Raw genomic sequence first — 21441 nt, forward strand, 5'->3', positions numbered from 1 at the left:
AAACAAGACTTGACAGAAAATCTGATGAGTAGCAGCAACCATTCAGACCCAAGGCCAATATATAAAAATTCAAAAGATGTTATCAGGAATATACGTTGGCACCATCTAAGGGCACCTGTCATAACCTGGCCTTCCGGCAGAAAGATATTATCATCGCACAGTGAATAATACTGAACATGCTGTTGATTCTTAAGAAACTGTGTACCTCCTGAAGATAAGAAGAAGGAGGTAGAGAAGCATCAAAGAAGGGTCTCCTTTTTCTAAATGTGAAGACTTGGGAGTACAGTTGTGGAAGGGCTCCTAAAATAAGGAGCCAAGTGAGAGCACTGGAGAAAAATCATCATAAGAAAGTAACAGTAACCATAGGAAGTAACCATAGGAAGTAACCATAGTAACCATAGGAAGTAGCCATAGGAAGTAGCCATAGGAAGTAACCATAGTAACCATAGGACCATAGGAAGTAACCATAGTAACCATAGGAAGTAACCATAGGAAGTAACCATAGTAACCATAGGAAGTAGCCATAGGAAGTAACCATAGGAAGTAACCATAGTAACCATAGGAAGTAACCATAGGAAGTAACCATAGAACCATAGGAAGTAACCATAGTAACCATAGGAAGTAACCATAGTAACCATAGGAAGGAGGAGGTGGAGAAGCCTAATGGAATCATGATGGTGGAGGCCATACTGGAAATATCTAGAGCTCAGGTGGGAGATTTTGGATGTAAACAGAGTTGCTGGGGAAAAGGGAAGGAAAGCTATCACAGACAGCATTATTGAAGGAGGGATTAAGGCGGAAGCCAAAGGCAGCTGAGAGAACTCAGGATGGAAAGGATGAAAATGTCTCTGGCGAGCACAAGCAAGTCAGGAGACACTCAGAGATCCCTCCGGGCCCTCCCTTTCCCCATCTGACGGGGAAAGAGTCAGGGATGGAACAGAACGAGGAGAGCAAGGCAGAAGCTGAGGGGGTCTCTCCGTGGGGTCCTGAGGGTTGCAGCCAGATGGAACATGCAAAGCTTCAAAGGTTCTTGCCAGCTAGACCTGCTTCAGTGTGCAGGGGAAGGAGAAACTTCTGAACAACACAGCTCAACCCATCTGTTTCTGCAGAATTCATCTTAGCTTCTATCCATATGCCTGCAGAATATCACCCTGGAAGTGGAATCTATTATCCTTGTAAATACAAATTCACTAATGGGTGTGGCTTATTGTGAAGCAAGGCACACGCCCCACTGCTTCTGCCTGTTGCTACTCCAAAGCTTCTGTCATCCTGGGACACTTCACTCAACTCAGCAAGCTTCCCATGCTTGATGTGAAGACTGTCCGGCGTCAGGGACCCCCGTGCAGTGAAGGAAGCGGAAGGGGGTCTGTGGACGTCACTCTTAGGTGTTGCTTTCTCCTATAGAGGTTAGTGCACAATGGGAATTTCTCCGTGCAGAGTGGATTGTCTTTCTGCCTGGCAGTTTCATTACAACATTCCATACAAGTTACATCTGTAAACGATGACCTGGCACAAATTCAGCACAGCAGCCCACCTATTGTGGAGTCCTGGACAGGCTAGTTTGGGTGAAAGAAGGCCATTTAAGCCGGGTCCCCTAGCAGCCCAGTCTTCTTGCAGGGCAGAGCCACATGCAAATTGTAAGGCCCATTAATTGTCATCCATGATTATGGCCACTCAGCACAATCACCTACATGGCAAGCAACTCCCCCTGACTTCAGCAGGAGCGTCTCATGAACCTGTGAAGCCATTGTTTTTGGCTTGCAAGGAGGTTTGCTCTAAAACACAAATTCTCTTTAATAGGGAGCCATTACTGTGTAATGAATGAACATGCCATGAGCTGGCATGCAGAGCCCTCGGGCCCTGGCCTCATGCACAGGTCTCTGGAATCTTCACTCCTACTGGGGAGAGGGGAGCACATCTGCAGAGGGCACACAGCTCCGTGAAAGTTCACTTCTTACAGATGTGTGAATGAGTTCTGCTTTCAGATCCAGTTGAAGTCAAACTATCTTGCTTTGTTTGCTTCCATGAAACTGGACTGCTCAACCAGAAGGCTTTTAATAACTGGGGTTTCAGCAGACCTGCCCACCCCACCGTTTTGCATCAATGCTGATGACATGTGCTGCCTGGTGTTCGGACCCTGGCGTCTGCAGTTTCCCCGCCCCTGCCCAGCTTCTAGGATGCTAAGTTTTCAGCTCTGTTTTCCTTGGCCTGGATAAAGCAAACTGAAATCTTTAGCCACCTGGACAGATGATAGCAGTTCGACGTCCTCTAACGAGTTGATAGTCTAATCATCCTGTGAACATTGAACTACATGTAATTTCATTAGAACTAAGAGGGGTGTGTGTGTGTGTGTGTGTGTGTGTTATAAGGAATTGGCTCATGTAATCATGGAGGCTGGCAAGTCCCAAGATCTTCAGGGTGACTCAACAAGCTGGAGTCCCAGGACAGCCCAAGGCTTAGTTCTAGTCTGAGTCCTGAGGCCTGAGAACCAGGAGAACTGATAGTGTAGTTCCGGTCTGAAGGTTGGCCGGCTCGAGACCCAGGAAAAGTCACCAGTTCAGTGCTAGTCTGAAGGTAGGATGGCTGACCTCCCAGCTTAGAGGCAGTCAGGCAGGAAGAAGAATTCTCTTCCTTGGGGGAGAGTCAGGCTTTTTGTTCTATTTGGGCCTTCAACGAATTGGAAGAAGCCCACTGCCTTTAGGAGGGCAATCTGCTTTATTCAGTTTGCTGATCTATATGTTAATCTTATCCAGAAACACCCTCACAGAAATATCTAGAATAATGTTTGATTAAAGATCGGGGCACCCTGTGGCCCAGTCAAGTTGCCACATAAAGTTACCCATCACAGGAGTTTAGGAGTCTTTTTTTGTGACACACAGCAATGATTAAAGAGCCGAAATGGTGGGGGGGGGGGATTTTCTAACTAAAACATAATTTTTATGCCCCTTTCAAAGAAACACATGCAAGACGGCCTATTGAAATGAGCTCAGTGGAAACCTTCCTGCTATTCCTCCTCCTCACCTCCACTCCCACCCCACAGCTTTAAGAGACACCGTTATTTACTTAGGAATGAATTCATTGTTTTAAACCTACCCTCCCCATGTTTTTCTGACGTAGACTCCTCACATCTTGTGGAAATAAACTGAGAATAATTCTCTCTTCTTCCTGGATGAGGCAAATGAAGCACAGGGGGAAGAAACAGCTTGTCCAGCAAGCTGATATTTGGAAAACAAATGTAGCTGCATTTTAAGAACTCAGGATTGTAGTTTTTCGCCCTTTTTCTATGAGTATGCTGGAACTTTCACAGGTAGAAAATGATGGCTATCTTAGTTATTAAGGAGCTGGCTCAGATACAGACAGCAAGCGCAGGGTCTGAGGGGATATTATTTTTAAAGGGGGGAACTTCAAGGGCTGCTCCCTCAGCAAGGTAGCTCACTTTTCGGGAGACGTGGGGCTGACCTGTGATACCAGGAGGTTCTATGGCAACTGGGTAGCGTGCTGGCCACTGCTGCGGTCCATCCACCTTCCTGGGGCCTTACTACTTGAGTGTGCCCCTGCTGAACTTCCAGTTGCCAGTAACTGGACCTCTTTGCCCGAAGCTAACAGGCCCAGCAGCAGCCGTCGACTTATCAGTGATGGAAGGTGGTGATGAATATCCAGGTCCCTCACTCCTCAGATGGGAAGATTCAGACTTGGGTTCTATACCCTAGAGTTTCTCTGAGATTCTGTCACACACACACTCAGGGCCCGTAGCATGTACGTGTGACCTGTACGGTCACACGTACATGCTTGTACTCTGCTGTTGCCACCTTGAAATTCTTAATAACTTTTGAACAAGGGGCCCGGATTTTAGTTTGCACTGGGCCATGAGAATTATGCAGCCAGTTCTGGTGGTAGCCGGCAGAACACACCTATCACTGGCCGGGTTCCCTTCTCTGTCTGACTTCTCCTCTTGGTCTCTCCTGTACTTCCTGATAATTTACTTGTCCTTGAATCCTTTTCACAGGGTCTACTTCTGGGAGACGCAAACTACACTGTTGCAAATGTCATGACAATCCTGAAGAAGACGGTAAAGAATTAATGAAAGCCATCCTCCTATTTTATTAAAATAAAACAATAATGCATGTGGGTTTAATCGTCACTAAAGATAAAATCATAGTTATATCATCTGTCAATGCCATAACATATTGTAATATCTAAGAGGTTTTATTAGGAAGTAATCCCCAGCTAAGCTTCCCAACGTCTCTGCATCCCAGACCAAGTGCCCAGGTGAATCCAACATGCAAATATCTCCCCGAAGAAGCAGGGTAATAAACAGCAGCGGAGTTGACATTTAAACAATAGCTCTGCATGCCGTCTGTTTTAAAGAAATTATTTGTCTATGCCAACATGTCAAGAAAAATAAGTTCACATAATTTAGGAGCTACTAAGGCATGTAAGTCCTTGATTATTTACAACGACAGGATTATCTATAGCCATCACATTTCTTTACCAACAAGATTTTTTAAAAAATGGGTCAGAGAAATTGACCTTTTTGTAGAGTCCAGTAATGAGGCAAGATATTAGAGTAATCCAATCTCAAGCCAAAGTTTAAGGAAAAGATGTAAACAAGGATCCTGGCTCAGAATCAGATCAGCTCATCAAATCGAGCCCATGTATTCTCAATGTTTATGTCCCTAGGGTCCGGCACAGTGCCTGGAATGGAGTCGATGCCTAATAAATATTTAGTAAGTGACTGAACTTGGGTATGGCTGTGCCTTGAGGCTTGAGTACCAGGAAAGGAAACTGACTCACCCCTACCTAGGAAGAAGCTATAAGTTTTCCCCTTAGTCCTTTCTTACAGACTGGAATTTACCAAATGGGTGTAACACGAGTGCAGAGAACCGTGTGGGAGGGAGAGAATGGAAGGCAGTGGGTCTGCAGCAGTGCGGGTGGGATGCTGCACGTGATGGCAGCTGTGGTTCAGGTCCATTTGCAGTAGGTGAGGGATGCAATATTTGAGAATGGGCTGGAGAACTAGAAGGCCGCCTTAGGCCTTTCTCTCCATGCGTGAGACTTACGGCCAGGAGTTTCTAAGACCAAATCCATCCATCCGTAAGGCATGTTGGTCTTCAACAGGAATCCTGTCGTCCCCTTGCCGTGGATTATGGACATAAAACCTCACTGTGCTTCACTTTCCTCATCAGTCAGAAAGATGACATCGAGGTTACCTGCAATTTGCGTCAGTGGACTGAGATGCTGACTCCGCTTCGCTCACCCTTCCCTGGTACACAAGCTTTTGTGCAGTTTGATTGTTAAATGCAGCTGTCTCCAGAAAGGTAAAGCTTTTTAGGCTGCTCAATGGATAAATGATCAGGACAAAAGAGGTTATAGAAACATTTTATTTGGAAACATTTTAAAATTCAAGATTTTGTCCTGACCAATTTCTGAACATGATGTTTCTTTCTGCTTAAGTTATATCAAAATATTTTTATGTGGTTTATAGAAGCACTATTTACAATAGCCAAGATACGGAAGCAACCTAAGTGTCCATCAGCAGATGAATGGATAAAGAAGATGTATAATGTAATGCTACTCGGCCATAAAAAGAATGATATCTTGCCATCTGCGACAACATGGATGGACCCAGAGGGTGTTAGGTTTAGTGAAGTAAGTCAGATGGAGAAAGACAAGTACTGTATGTTTTCACTTATATGTGTAATCCAAATAATATCAATGAAACAAACGAATGACTATAACAAAACAGAAACAGACCAACAGATACAGAGAACAAACTAGTGGTTACCCGTGGAGAGAGGGGTGGGAGGAGGTACAAGATAGGGGTAGGGGATTAAGAGGTATGAACTACTAGGTATAAAATAAACGAGATACAAGGATGTAATGTACACCACAGGGTGTATAACCAATATTTTATAACAACTTCATATGGAGTACAATCTATAAAAATAGTGAATCACTAGGTTGTACACTTAAAACTAATATAACATTCTAAAGCAACTATACTTCAATGAAAAAAATATTTTTCTGTGAAAATTCCTTTTTCCCTCTTGCGTACGACCTTTCTAGACCAAAAAAAAAAAAAAAGCCTGGGTGAGCATTTAGGAATGAAAAAGATGTAAAGTTTTGGTTACTGACTGAAACACAGTGATTCTGTGTCAATGGGAGAAATCAAAGCCCTGGCACCTGGGGAGGCATGGGGTGGTAGACGTGGAAAAGGAATTAATCATCTCTGTTTTTCAGAACTGTTCCTGGAAGCTTTCCCCTCCTCCTGAATGAAAGGTCCTCCTGAGACCTCTCCAGGATGCTGTGAGGGCCTTGAATTCAAACTGATGGCTGAGCCCAAGATCACCCCTGACAGCACCAACTATGAAAGGGCGAAGGTGGCCCAGCTCCTGTGCTTTCCACACAGAACACTTAGGAATGTCACCCACTCCCATGTCACTGATGGGCTGATGTCACGGATGAGCAGAGCTGTTTGGAACTGGCTGCAATGCCTCTGAAACCAGAGACGGAACCGAGTTCTTCTAGACCAGACTGGGGATCCTAGGGATGGAAACCCTGTCGGGGGAAGCCACCTTGGGGGCCTGCTCACCTGTACCATCTGACTAACAAATACCCTGTTGGAGGGCCTTAATGATAGTAGACACTTTGTTTCCAGAAGCACCAAGTACTGTGCATGGGAATGCCCTTCCTGTGTGCCTTATCAGCGACTATCATGCCTGCCTCAGCCCTGGGCAGAGGCATTCACGTCAAATTCAACTTAGTTCAGAGGCCCCAAAGGGAAGAGCTCAAGTCAACACTGCAGTTTGGTCTCACCTTGCTGTATGGAGTCCTGCAGATAATTTTGCCATAACGATGCTTTGGACAAGGCCAAGGTGATGGATTGTGTAGGGAAGAGTTTTCACAGTGGGCCTGAGAGTGCTGACGCTTAGAAAGGCCCTCTTGCAAGGTGGGGCCCTTTACTGGCACCTGGGAACCTGAATTCCCACCACCTTAACTGGTAAGAGTTACTACGCCTGAACGGTTTGTGCAAACAGCAAGTGTGATTTATGCTGCACAGTGGCTTCCCTTGTGGGGAACTGGGAATTTTGAAGGCGTGAGGCAAGATGGGGGCTGTAAAAACCCTGGGCTCTGAGCCGCTCACGAGCTCCGGTAGTTAGCATTTCACATGTGCTGTCATCGCTTGTCACTGGGGGAGTTTAGCGTGTCCTATGTGACTTTCCTGGAAGAGGACCCTGGGCCCAGTTACCTCCTGATGCGGCCCCACGGGCAATCTCCCTTTGCTGGTTTTGCTGTGTAACCTTTCATTGCAATAACTCACAGCTATGAGTACAACTAGAAAAAAGAAAGAAAGAAAGGAAGGAGGGCAGGAAGGGAGGGAGGAAGGAAAGAAAGCTAGCTGATATCCATACTACCTACACTTTATCCATATCCTTCTTAATTACAACAAAGAAGGCCAAACATGGAGCTCTTGCTAACTCCCGGCATGGTGTCAAGCACTCGTCTGCAAAATACTCAAACCTCTCAAAAAAAAAAAAACCCTCAAACCTCTCAACAATATTTCAAAGTAGGTCTTGTTATCTCCATTTGGCACACGAGGGAAGGAGAGAGAGAGAGGTTCAGGAACTTGCTCCAGGTCACAGCATCTGTTAGGTGGCAAAGGGGGAACGGGAAGTCGGCTTATATGACTGCAAACCCCAGGCGGGGAGACTCTGTTGAGGGGATCAATGAAGCGCTCTCAGAAATGCAAAACTCTAGGCAAATGCACGGTGGTGACATTGCTGTTATGAACGGGGTCTAAGTCCTGCCCAGAAATCACTGGATAAGCTTTGCAACTTTTCGAGTTTACTCAGGTCCTGGGATTGAAACCCCTGTCTTCCCACAGATTCACAGGAGCTGGGAACTGGACATGGAAGCATATTTGCAAGTTCAGATATACCCTCCTCCCTCAAAGAGTGTTAGAACTCTGGGCCAGAAAAAAACATAAGAGAGCATCTGGAATACGTCCGTCATCTGATAACTGAGGAAACAGAGATGTAGCAGTTTGCACTAAGCTGTAGAATGGACTCTGGGCCCCACCCCATTCGTCTCCTTAGTGCACTGCTTCCCCCTTATCATATTTCTCTTTTTTTTTTTGCGGTATGCGGGCCTCTCACTGTTGTGGCCTCTCCTGCTGCGGAGCACAGGCTCCGGACGCGCAGGCTCAGCGGCCATGGCTCACGGGCCCAGCCGCTCCGCGGCATGTGGAATCTTCTTCCCAGACCGGGGCACGAACCTGGGTCCCCTGCATCGGCAGGCGGACTCCCAACCGCTGCGCCACCAGGGAAACCCCATGTTTCTCTTTTTAAAAGTGGATTCAATTGTAACCCAGCATACGAGAGGTACTTTCATTTTTAAAAGTATGAATTACACAGGAAAGAGACCTGTTTGAAAGGAGAATTATGCACACATACTTTTGACATCCTGGAAACATTCTGATGACTGGGTCAATGGCGAGGGGAAATGCAATCCACTCATTTGAAAGCAGGGCAGCCACTGCCCCCTCCAAATGTGTTCTTATACACACAGGATTCCCTCCGAGCAGGCTCTGAAGGCAAAGCACACCGCTGAGTTTCAAATGGGCAGAAAGTCACCTTAAAGCATATTTCCCCTCCTTCTGGGAGTTTACACAATCGAGTTACAGGCAGAGACTGTTTATCACATTGGCATGAATGTCTCTCTTCAAATTCCTCTTGCTTTTGTAATCAAACAATAACATCTCCAGAGTATAGGTTTTAGCTACATAGGAAACATATTGGAAATTGATTCAATGTTCCTGGCTTGGCTGTGACAATGTTTCATAACCTGGTAACCTCTCAGCTTATTCTTCCCCTTTCCTGAAAAGCTTTTAGCGGCACCAGGGTGGCAAAGCAAAGATAAAGCAAACGTCATCCTTTTATCTGATCCTGCACAAAATGAGAGGAGCAGGCACTGTACCACTGATAAGAAGATTTGCTAAACGACTCTTCTGGAATTCTATCAATGGGTTGATGAAAGAAATTAAGACTGACATTGATAAGTCATTTTCTCAGGCACAGCCATTTTCAAAAATGAAGGTGTTTCTTTCGAAGCAGTTAAGCCCCAGTTGCGTGTCTGTGACTCATTGAAAAGTGCCCAGATCAGCCCCGTGTTGTTAACAGATTTACTGCAATGCTTTACTTTCTTTATATCCATTCTCTTTTTCTCTAGCATGTTTCTTGAATAAGGATTCATTCGAGTCAAGAGCATCCTGTTCCCAAGATCGCTATTCCTCCTTTTATTCCCCCTCAGGTGCATGTTTCATTCCGCAACTCAATTTTTGTCACCACCATCTGCCATAGCCCCTACCCAATCCAGCGCTTTACACCTGTCTCAAGCTAAAGTATTTACTTGAACGTGCCGGACTTAATGGACACACCATGGGGAATCCCGGTGGACCGAGTGCGCGGATCACCTTAACTGAGACGGGTTTTCATTAAGTATATATGATTGAGTTCTTATAGTCAGGACAGCGCATTCCTTCCAAGCTTGATTACAGGCTTCTGAAAAGCTACAGGCTTCTGTCCAGCAAATTTCTTTTTTAAAATCACTGCTGCTTCTCTGTTACTAATTTTTTATTACCTTCAGGATTAAGAAGAACTGCTGGTGGGCTTCCCTGGTGGCGCAGTGGTTGAGAGTCCGCCTGCCGATGCAGGGGACGTGGGTTCGTGCCCCGGTCTAGGAGGATCCCACATGCCGCGGAGCAGCTGGGCCCGTGAGCCATGGCCACTGAGCCTGAGTGTCCAGAGCCTGTGCTCCACAATGGGAGAGGCCACAACAGTGAGAGGCCCGCGTACAGCAAAAAAAAAAAAAAAAAAAAAGAACTGCTGGTTTTAGCAGTACTTAAGGCACGGACAGTTCAACCTATCTGTAATGTCTGATCAACGTGGAATTATCTGTGGTAGCCTGGAGGACAAAGAGATTACAGTTCAAGAGCTGCCCACAACCTCTGTTTCTAACTTACTCCTCTGACACCCGGCGGGCTTCAGAATTGATGATGTAACTTTACATTGGTGGTCAGGGTGCGTCCCTTTCCTGCTCTTTCTTCTCTTGGCTGACCTCGCTTCTGGAGATGCTAATGAGCTAGTCAGAGGGCAGATGGCAAGAGGACGGGAGGCGGCGGGTGGATGGCATAGATCAGCCAGGCAAACGGAAGGCCCATTCAGCTCACGCACATGTTTTGTTATTTAGATGGTACTTTAGTTTTTACCTTTTTAAAACAAATGTGAAATGTACTATGAGCACGAGTGCATACAACAGAGAGCTACACTTACATCATCATCATCATAAAAGAATACCCACAACCCACCTTAACAACTCAGTGGTTTTTTCTTTTTAGGCACAATCTTTAATATTTATTTAATTTTTTAAAAAGGTATTATATAAGATTGCAGGATTAAAGAGACACCAAACAGCATATATTGAAAACACTCTCTCATCCTTGTGTCCTTTACACTCAGGTCTGCTCTCCTGCGGCAACCAATAGTACCGGTCTCTTGTGTTTCAGGTCTATTCATGCCAACAACTGTGTGTGTGTGTGTGTGTGTCACTTGCATTGATATGTTTACTGTATATGTATGTGTGTTACCGTCCTTTCTCCCTTTTCACAGAATCAAGCACACTATAGGTACTATCAGGCTCCTTGCTTTTCTCATTTAATAATGTACCTCAGAAATTGTTCCTTATCAGTAAAGATCTTCCTTGTTTCTTTTTTACAGCTGTATAATATTCCATTTTCGGAATTCATTTGACTGGTACCCTATGAATGGACATTCGGTTCACTTGTGATTTTTTCCTGTCACTATAAACGATGCTTCAGTGCATGCATTATTTTTCATATGGGCAAGCATGTCTATAGGATAAATTATGTGATTGGAATTGCTATTTAATAGCATTAGGTATGTGTGACTTTTATTCGATATTGCCAAATTCTCATCCATAGAGGCTGTACTAGTACCCTCTCACCTGCAGGATGTAACAATGCGCCTTTCCTCACATCCTTGCCAACAAAGTTTGTCTTAAAACGTTTTAAGCTTTTCCAATGGGACAGATAAAAAACGGGATCTAAGTGTCATTTTTAATGTGGGTTTCTTTGATCACGAATGCACCTCTTTTATTATGAATGTGCCTTTCTGACCCTGTTTCTGTAGAAATGTCTTTTTCTCGGGCCCTTGTCTGCTTCTTCCTTCTACTCTTATGCGTTGGGTCCGCCCCAATTCTGAGGTCAACAACTCAGTGTTTTTAAGCCACTCTTGCACCCCTTCCACTAGATCCTTCTCTCACTACTTCCCCTCCATAAGGTAACCCATTGTTGGATTCCATGCTACTCATTCATTTCCTGTGGTTTTTAAATTTTTTTTTTCTTTTTTTTGCAGTACGCCGGCCTCTCACTGTTGTGGCCTCTCCCACTGCGGAGCACAGACTCCCTGTCCCCTGCATCGGCAGGTGGACTCTCAACCACTGCGCCACCAGGGAAGCCCCTAAATTTGTTTTTGTAGTAAAAAAAAATGTAACACTGGATTATATTTATGTAATGGCACACGTGCAGAGGTGTACTGGTTTATGATGTAAAAAGTTACTACTGTGGATCCTAGTCAAAAAAGTTTGAAAGGCCTGGCTCTAGAAAAACCCTTGGCAACTATATCAGGGAATATATACCACCATGGTGACCCTAGCAACATTGTCATAACTGCAAAAAATGGAAAACAACCCAAATATTTATCAACAGTAGAAAGGATAAATAAAATTTGAACTTTTTCTGCTCTGGAAGACTGTACAGCAGTGAAAATGAATGAACTCCAACTGCAGGGACCATCGTTGATTCAGCGCAAAAACAACGTTGACTGAAATAAAGCCAGTTGTAGTAGAATATGTACAGTATGATGCTATTTGTATAATGAGCAAAACTAAACAGTAGTGTGGTGAGACTATATAAATAAAAGTGAGTACTACGTGCAGACCGTAAAACTATACATACGTGCACACACACATCTATATACACACACGTATATAGACATACATATATACCATGAATTCTTTATCTGTCATCTATCAACAGACCACTATCTTGGCTACTGTGAATAATGGTGCAGCTAATTCTTTGAGACAGTGATTTTATTTCCAAATAGAACTATCATGCAGTCTAGCAATCCCACTTCTGGATATATATCCGAAGGAAAAAAACTCACTATCCTTAAGTGTATACTTCCTTTTATTTACCTTGCTTGGAACTAATTTGGCTTCCTGAATGTGGGGGTTGGTAACTTTCTTCAATTCTACAAAACTCTCAGCCACTAACAGTTTTAAAATTGTGTCTATCCTGTTCATTCTATTCTCTGCTTCAGGAGCTACAATTAGATGCATGTGAATTTCATCACCTTTTACTTAATTTCACCTCTCTTTCATATTATCCATGTTCTTGGCCCTCTGTGACACATTTTTCTGTACTTTTTCAATTCTATCTTCTAGTTCAGTAATTCTCTCTTCAGTGATGATAAATACTATTCTGACAACATTTAACTTTTCTGAAGTTCTGTTGTGTCCTTTTTTGAAATTTGACTGCTCATCTGTTTGTTCCTTTGTTAACTTTCATTTCCATTTTTGTTTAAATGCATTAAATATCTTTGGTTTATATCCTCTATTGGATAATTTCCAATTCTGCAGTCTTTGCAGGCCTCATTCTATAGCTTTGGGTTTTTTGTTTGTTTGTTTTTTTCTGATACTAATGAAGTCATTTTTTCCCCTCATGTCTTTAGTGGTGTTCTATTCTGAGTTAATTTTCCTTAGAACTTTATCTGTATGCAAATTTTAGAGTGGGTGCAAGAGAGGATTTGAGTTGGGTTCTGCCAGATTCCTGAGAGTACTACCACCCTGAATCTGTGTTTTTTTCTTTTTAAACTTTTCGTTATGATAAATTTCCAATATTCTCAAACAGTGTAATGTATCCTCATATACCCATTGCCCAGCTTTAAAATATTAATATTCTGCCATTCTTGTTTCATCTATTCCCTCTCCCAATTCTTCTCTGGAATATTTAAACTCACACCTTGGACCATTTAAAATTGTCAAGCTTGGACTTCCTTGGTGGTGCAGTGATTAAGAATCCACCTGCCAATGCAGGGGTTCGAGCCCTGGTCCGGGAAGATCCCACATGATGTGGAGCAACTAAGCCCGTGCGCCACAACTACTGAGCCTGTGCTCTAGAGCCTGCGAGCCACAACTACTGAGCCTGTGAACCACAACTACTGAGCCCACGTGCCAAAACTACTGAAGCTGGCATGCCTAGAGCCCGTGCTCTGCAACAAGAGAAGCCACCACAATGAGAAGCCCGCGCACTGCAACGAAGAGTAGCCCCCACTCGCCACAACTAGAGAAAGCCCACGCGCAGCAACCAACACCCAATGCAGCCAAAAAATTAAAAATATAAATAAGTAAAATTTTAAAAAACGTTTGTCAAGCTGGGGGACTCAGGGACACAAAGGGAGACTGAATTAATTCCCTGACCCACATGAGTGTGAGCTAATGACTCAGAATCTTCAGAGGAGACATGTTTTTCCTTCTCTTTTTTTTTCCAGCTAGAGTTGAGGCTGAGTCAGGAGCCTATTCCCACTGTCTTCCTCCGTGGGGTACGTTTGTCACCACTGCTTTTGGGAATTCAGCTTTATGCTGGATGGGGAAGGGGTGTTTTTGATGTAACATTTCACCCTGCTCAGGCCCTAGGCTTTCATTAGGTCAACAGTTTAGCTCTTTAACACTAGGCTCCAGGTAGAGTGACCAACTGTTCCAGTTTGTCCAGGTCTGAGGGGTTTCCTGAGATGAGGGTACGTACCCCTGGGGCAAGGGGTACTCTCTCCCCTCTGCATTCAAACTTTCTTGCTGTCCCCAGCCTCTGATCAATTTTTTGCCTGAAGCTCAACCATGCATTTAAGAAAATACGTATATTTTTAGATTATATTCTGTGCTCTTAGGTGTAGCATCCTGTGAAAGGATTTTGAAATCCTAATTCGAAATATTGCCAGATAAAAGGAAGTCTCTGAAGATTTACTTTTTTGAAAACTAGGCCCAGATTTTTAAAAGTATCATATGTTACATAAAAGTCTAGACTTCTGGCTTCTGGTGAGAAATGGAAAGACGTGGCTACTTAGGGCCAGCCTTCTTCTATGGTGACAACTGGAGCTGGCAAGCAGCTGCTCCCCTAGAATGGGCTGTGTTCTCTCCATTCCTCAAGACTCCCAGCATTCATACAATGTATGCCTGTGAATGTCAAGTCCAGCCCATCTCACTCATTGACGCAGGGGCTTGGTTGAGTTTGCAACCCCTGACGAAACAATGTACTAAAGGGATCCTTGGTCTCTGATGCCTGCAAGGTGACCAAAAAAGGTACCTAGTCATCATTTCGCATTCTTGGGGTTTATTTAACTTGACTTCACAGCTGTGGACTAAGCACTGGATGATGGCTCCACTCCATACTAGCCATAGTGCTGAGCCACATACATAACCTTTCAGGACGTACATTTCCTCATCTGCCAAAGGGTGACCACAGTCCTTAGTCTGCAGGCTGATGTGAGGATAAAACAAGGCAACATACATACCAGCACTTTGGCCAGTGCCTAGCATATAGAAAGCTCTTGATAAAGAGTGAGTATTGGTATAATATATGACATCGTCTTCTTTCAGAACTTTCTGTCACGTTGGCAGCTTTCTGGTTCAGAGGCTGAGGCGCTCTGTTGTTTGACTTTGTTTTGACCTGCACCTCTTCCTTCCTATGCCATATGTCACACGCACAGTCTTATATTTACTTTAAGTGGATTAATTGTCTTTTAAGAAATTGAGGGAACTGTACAAAAGGAGGTCTCTCTACAGCTATTTCAGATTCCCCAACCATGTACTTTAGAGCAATAGGCCTTGGGAAAATGTGGGGGGGAAAAGACAAAGCTTATTTAACATAGCCACTTACCACCTGTTCAGTGGGCCCTTTCCCCTCCGAGCACGTGGATTAATTAGTGTCACCCCCTAGGGCTTCATGTCTGCCTCTGCCCTGGCAGCTGACCCCTGTCTGAAGAGCACCGCCCTTACCTCTCCTAAGCGTCCAAGCATTCCTTCTTGTGCTATTCGGTTTCCTGGCGGGAGGATGGACCAGACTCATGGCTCATTCCTCTAGCGTCTTGCTGGTGCTAATCTGAGAGACGCACTGAGATCGTTAGTCAGTGACACTCAGTGGGTACCCTTCCCAAACACCAGCTGTATTATAACAAGAGGCGTGAGCACTGGTACCCAAAGGAGTTACCCATGGGTAGGACATTGAGGTACACCCTGACAGATTTCCAGGAGAGTTCTTTTGGGTCAGGGAGCCCTTTGGCAACCCTGAAATAATCCATCCTTTTACACGAATGCGTGACTCTACTCATCATGGCACACCACTTGTGAGGAAACAGTATGGTGACTAGTGCATCTGGTTGGTCCAAGGCTAAAGGAGAGAAAATGAAAATATGTTTTTATTTTAAAAGTCTGAGCATGAGCATCATAGTGACTGGATGGCCTCTTCTTATCATGTGGGTCTTTTAAAACAATTTTCCACTGTCTATGTATTGTCTGTAGGATTAAGTTCAAACACCTAAGCTTGGCTTTCAAGGTCTCCACAGTCTGGTCCCATCCCACAACACCCCTCTGTCTGTACCTCGTCCTCAAAGCTTGCCCTCTGCTCTAGCCAGGCTGGTCCTCTGCTGACCCCCTTCTGTACAGTGTGCCGTATTCCTATCTCCAGGTCTCTCACTACGCTGCTTACCTGGAGTTGAAGGACATCTCTGTCCCCTTTGCTGATGAAATCCTACCCCTTAGGAAAGTGGTTCCCAAACTCTGCTGCACATTGGAATCACCTGGGGATTGTTACAGAATACTAATGCCTGGCTCCACTCCCTAGACCTTGTGATTTAATTGTTATGGGGTGTGACCTGGGCATCAGCATTTTTAGAGCCTTCCCAGAGGATTCTGATGTGTTGCAGAGTTTGGGAGCCACTGGTGTGAATGGCAAACGCTCTTAAACTTCAGTATCTCACTGTCTCACTCCTGCCTTTTCCTGTTCATGAACATCAACATTTCTGGATTCACCAAAGGTGGGCTCCACACCCTGCCCTGTGGACTCGTTTGTATGGAGAGCATGCCTCTAACTTATCTGTGATTACACCGCATCAGAATTATTTGTTTGCTTCTCTGTTTCCCTACTGAACTGGAGTTCATAGAATATGCGTACTGAGTCTTATTCATCTCTGTATCTTTGGCTTCTAACACAGGGCATGGCTGGGAGAAGATGCTCAATATAGGCTTGTGGAACTAAAGAGAACTCAGCTCCTTGGTGCAATCTGTAGAGCAAATATTTTACAGGAGTAAAAAAGCCATACTTGCAACTCTCTAAGGCTACAATTCTCTATCTCTCTAGTTAAAAACAGAGAGAGGGAGTCATAGACCATGGTTCACTATGCTCACAAATATGGAAATCTCCACCAAAGCCTTATCTCATGCCTGCCTCTGGTATTTAGAAGGAAGCAATCATAAGGAACAAGTTGACAGATGACAAAAACAGAGAACCAGCCACAAGGGAGTGAGACACAAGAAGGATGACATGTAATGTTCCAAGCACAGGGCTTTGTACATAGGAGATACTCAATGCATAGAAATTAACATTACTAGTTCCAGGCCTTGGTCAGAAAGAACCACATGGTCCTGTTTCCACGGGCCTACCTTCATGACAGGTGGAATTTATATTTGGGGCTGCCGGATGCAAAGCCTCCACTTTGCAGTTCGGCGCTGGTGGTTATAGATGCGTGAACTCAGTGCAGCCTCGACAGAAACTTCCTTGCCCAAGCTATTACTCTATAGTACCTCTCAGGTGTCATTTGTATATTTGGACATGCAGAAGTATTGTCACCCTGGGAAGTATTCATGCGGATCCAAATTATGTAAAACCACTCCATCCGATTCCTCATCCACAGGTATTATTATCTAAGTGGTCTCCAGTTCAGAGCCAGTCTGTTACAAGTCAACAGCACATTCTCTGTTGAATATCAAAGTTGTTACTGAGAACACCAGTACTTCCCTTTCCCATTTGTTTTGATGATCAGTAGCTCACTCTCTCCACAATTAAGCTAAATATGTCAGCATGCTATTCAAAATGTGACCTTTGACTCAAATGGCCTTCCCCCACTCAAAAAGCTGTGAAAGTCTGATTAGCTTTCTGAGACATTTTAAATTTTATTTTTACTATGAATGTCATTCACTGTGCTTTGGGCACACACACTTGCATTCGGTAACAACTCTTTAGATTTGGGGAAATACCATGCATCCTTCACTTCATGAGAGTCTACCAAGCAGCCTTTTCTTGGTTATCATTTAATTCAGCTTGACTTCTTCCTCAAACTTCTCAAAAGACATTTCTTCCTCTTTAAAGGAATTTCCAAATCCCCTGTCTCCTCTTAGGAGATTATTTTTGATGCTATCACTGGCTGATGTTTTTAATATGGGACAATGTCATTTGAATTCCTACTGACCATTTAATCCCATTAGATAATTAGTGTAATATACTGGGTGAATCTATTACAGTTAAATAGCAAGAAAGAACAATTGGTGTTGGTGATCATTTGTGTAGGCTAGCCTAGTCATTTGCTTGTTGCTTATTAACATGAAAGTCTGATATTTGTTAGGGCAATTTGAAGGAAAAGAATCTAGTTGTATTATTTATTTCATGAATCTTGAATTTCAATATAGAGCAGGCTTAGTTAACAGTATCCTGTCTTGTAATCAACTCATACCATTTAGATTAAGCCAACACGATTATCCTTAACCACAGAAATGCAAACATTCAGATTCACAGATTTTCTGATTGTTGTTCTTTGTCAAAGATACTAGCTGCTGTTTGGTTAGAAGAAGACCATATTTAGATTTGCTCAGTTGCTGTGATTAGAAATATTCTATGGGTATAAATATTGGCAGGATATGTGATAACACTTAGTCTAGACAAAATGAAGAACACTGGGATTCGCAGGGTGCTAAAAAAATATTTTTTCAGTCATTTTTGTGCAATAAAGATAAATAACCACTCGATTTGTTGAGTCCCACTCAGCCTTGAAATGGATGAACTTTTTAAAAGGCCTGTGGTAATACGGATTGGCTAACTCAGGGAACACTTTCAACCCTCTTCTCTCTGCTACCTCATGCAGTAGAGGCTGGGAAGCAACAGACTGACTTTCCCAGCATCCCTTGCACCTAAGATTGGCGTTATGATCTGGTTCTCACTGATGACATGTAACGTGAAGTCTATGGTGTGGGGCGGTGATTCTGAGGAATTTTTACTTTTCCTTGTACTTTGTGTCCCAAATGTAGCTGGGATGCCTAGAGTGGTGGGAATTAATTTGCAACCAGAAGTGACAAGCATGAGGACCAAAAAATAGGGTTTCGGATAGAATTGTTGAGCTGCTGCTTCTCTTTTATGTTTCCCTTCCTCCAGACTTTTAATTCTATAAGATGATTCCATGACTTTATTCCTTAAGTCATGGCTAGTCAGTTTTGTTGTCGTTACTTGCTGCCGGCAGCAGCTTGTTCGGGTAGGTCTCCACCAGTTTGAGGAGATGAGTCTACAATTATGTGAAGACCAAGTCAGTTCTCTGCCAGAAACAGAGTCCAAATTTACTTCCTTGAGAGTAATCTAAACCAGCACTTTCCAGCAGAACTTTGTATGATGATGGAAAAACAGGCCATATAGAATATGTGGCCACTGAGTACTTAAAATGTGGCTAGTGCAATTGAGGAACTAAATTTTTAATTTTATGTAGTTTTCATGAATTTAAATTGAACCTGAAATAACTACATGTGACTATTGGCTATCATGTCAAACAGTACAGATCTAAAGAATTGCTAGTCTATAAAAGAATACACAGATTACTATAGCTCTCTCTCGAAAATTCAGCCTCTAACTTTATATTGTACAAGCCCAAGAATACCTCATTATGGAAAAATGATAACTCAGTGGGGCTTTACATAGTGCCATGTTTGAAGGTTGCTGAACAATATTTAACTTGCACATTAGCTAACTACACAGAACTGACACTAATTTAAGCGTTTTACTGACAACTGTACAACTGACATTTTACTGTCAGTTATCACTGGCAACTAACTGTACTAAAGGATGTCTTTCTGGAATAATACTCTCATGCAGACTCCACCCATCCAGCTGTTTGTTAAGACTTTTGTATTCCCAATTACAACAGAAAAGAATAATAATGGTGTGCCAGTCTCATTAAGCTGTGAGGGTATAATAACTCTCTGAGATAAACTGTAAATTATAGTTGGGAGAAGGCAGCTGGGTAAGCTAGAAAACCAGCCACAAAACATACCAACATGGCTCTAGGAGTGGTGAGATGCTGAGAGCTGGCAGCTAAAGGTACTCCAGGGAAAGGGCAGGAGCCGTGCATGCTGATTATACCAGCAACCAGAAAGCTGTAGGGCTGTCATGCCCTAGAGGATAGTCTTCAGTACCGTCTACTACACCCAAATGTGATTTGAAAAAATGATTCTCTCGTGCCTTGATGTTTTGTGTAAAACTAAATAATCAGCATGCTTACATTTCACAGCTATTTTTTAGAGCCCAAAGAACAACTAATTTTGCAAGTGTCTACGGTGGCCCAGAGCTGTTAAAGTTATCATGTCTTCTATCTCCTGACAAGCATCACCGTCGCAGACAGCTACTCTATTACCAGTTACCTCCTGGCTGCTGGAAACAGGTTAGCAAAATCCCTTTGTGTTAGAAACCTGAGTTCCTTCAACGTGGGCTCATGTAAAATTTTAGGACAGAGCTGACAAAGCAAAGGTATCTCTGAGGAAGGACTACCTATAATCAGGGTTCTAACAGAAACGATGAAGAAAATGAGGAGGTGATTTTGGCAAGCCGTATATACTTAATCTATTTAGTTCTATGTGTAAAACATATCCAATTTAAAAAATATTCAATATAAGAAAGCTACCACTCCACACTTCTAACCAATAGTAGTGTTTCCTGAGACAATTACAGAAACTGGATCAATGCAACGTTGATTTTTTCCGCAGAGAGAAATTATTTACACTCAGTATCATTTTCATTTCATATTGACAAGGACTCAGTTGGCATTGCGTTCCTTTGCAAAGACCTATGTTTTCTTCATAGGTTCTGCTTTGACCCACTTATTTTATGGTGGCTTCCAATGCCTAAGAAGATAAAGGTAATCATGCGTGAGAAGTTAAGCCCCAGTCCTGGTAGAGGTGGGCATAAGACATGACCTTTAGGAACACACCGTGTCTGAAATAAGGTCGCATGTAGAAAACATCTCAGTTAAAGGCATATTGAGACATGAATTTTTACCTATGGTATGGCTCTGAAATGCAGAATCTGCAACTGTATCTTCTTCATCCTCTTGCAAGGGTTCATTTGCCTCTTTTATCTGCAGTAACAAGGAAACACTGTGAGTTCCTATGTGCTATATTAAATCGATTGTGTAATCCTCAGAATATTGGTACATTCTATAACAAACATGTGGGTGTGTATGTGTGAGTGCGTGTATATATACATATATACACATACATTTTCTTCACTCCATTTTCCCCTCCTCTGTCACTTGGCTTTATTACAAGTTTTAATTATAAGAGCATGTTTTCAGAAATATAACCCCAGCTCTGAAAGCAAGTTATAGGGTACCTGATTCTACATAAGATTTTCGAGATAACAGCTATAGTTCTTTTTAATACTTAATAAAGTCAGTAACACAGAGCTGCTGGGAAAAATTAAAGTCTAAGGAAACATAATTCTTCCAGGGACAGTGACACCACCACAAGTTATTTTCATGAGAATAAAGAAATACACTTAGATCTGTTGACCTTTTCCTAGAGTATAACTCTCTAAGAAAATGTTATTTTGTTGCTGTTCTTTCCAGAATGAAACGTGAGGTGACTATGATGTGTGCTCAGTGAACCAGAAGGGTGATACATTTACCTAGACTTTTTTCAGGTCAAAAACATCCGCCTTACATTTCAGCTGGGATATCCAGAGGCTGAATGCCGGAGTACCAAATGGAACTCGAGCAAGAATCTACTCAAGTCACAGTATTTTACAAATGAGAATTCTGAGAGCCAGCAAGTTTCCTTCAACATATGTACATGCCAACACTCAACCCAGGCCCCCTACCTCCCAATCTAGTCGCAGTAGTAATACAATATCAGGAACCATATCACTAAGAATAAAAACGGCCAGCACTTAACTACCACGCAGCAGGAGCTGTTTACGCCCCTCACACCTAGGCTCTCCTACCCTTGCAGTGCCAGGAGGTAAGGGCTATTGTTGGCTCCATTGTGGACATAAGGGGC

The 21441-nt window shown here is 43.3% G+C and overlaps 1 protein-coding gene across 3 annotated transcripts in view; it reads right to left on the bottom strand.

Annotated features, from left to right (window-relative positions):
• The window catches only part of NCKAP5 (NCK associated protein 5), a 1070192-nt gene that overhangs the window by 68169 nt on the left and 980582 nt on the right, over window positions 1-21441 (bottom strand). For all 3 annotated transcript variants that reach the window (XM_082630802.1, XM_082630801.1, XM_082630803.1), the window contains exon 15: window positions 20444-20522. In XM_082630802.1, coding sequence (XP_082486928.1) covers window positions 20444-20522 — 79 coding nt within the window. The remainder of the gene's footprint in view (window positions 1-20443; window positions 20523-21441) is intronic.

The sequence above is a fragment of the Mesoplodon mirus genome, assembly GCF_964341445.2.
Source record: "Mesoplodon mirus genome assembly, chromosome: 8".
NCBI classification, from domain to species: domain Eukaryota; kingdom Metazoa; phylum Chordata; class Mammalia; order Artiodactyla; family Ziphiidae; genus Mesoplodon; species Mesoplodon mirus.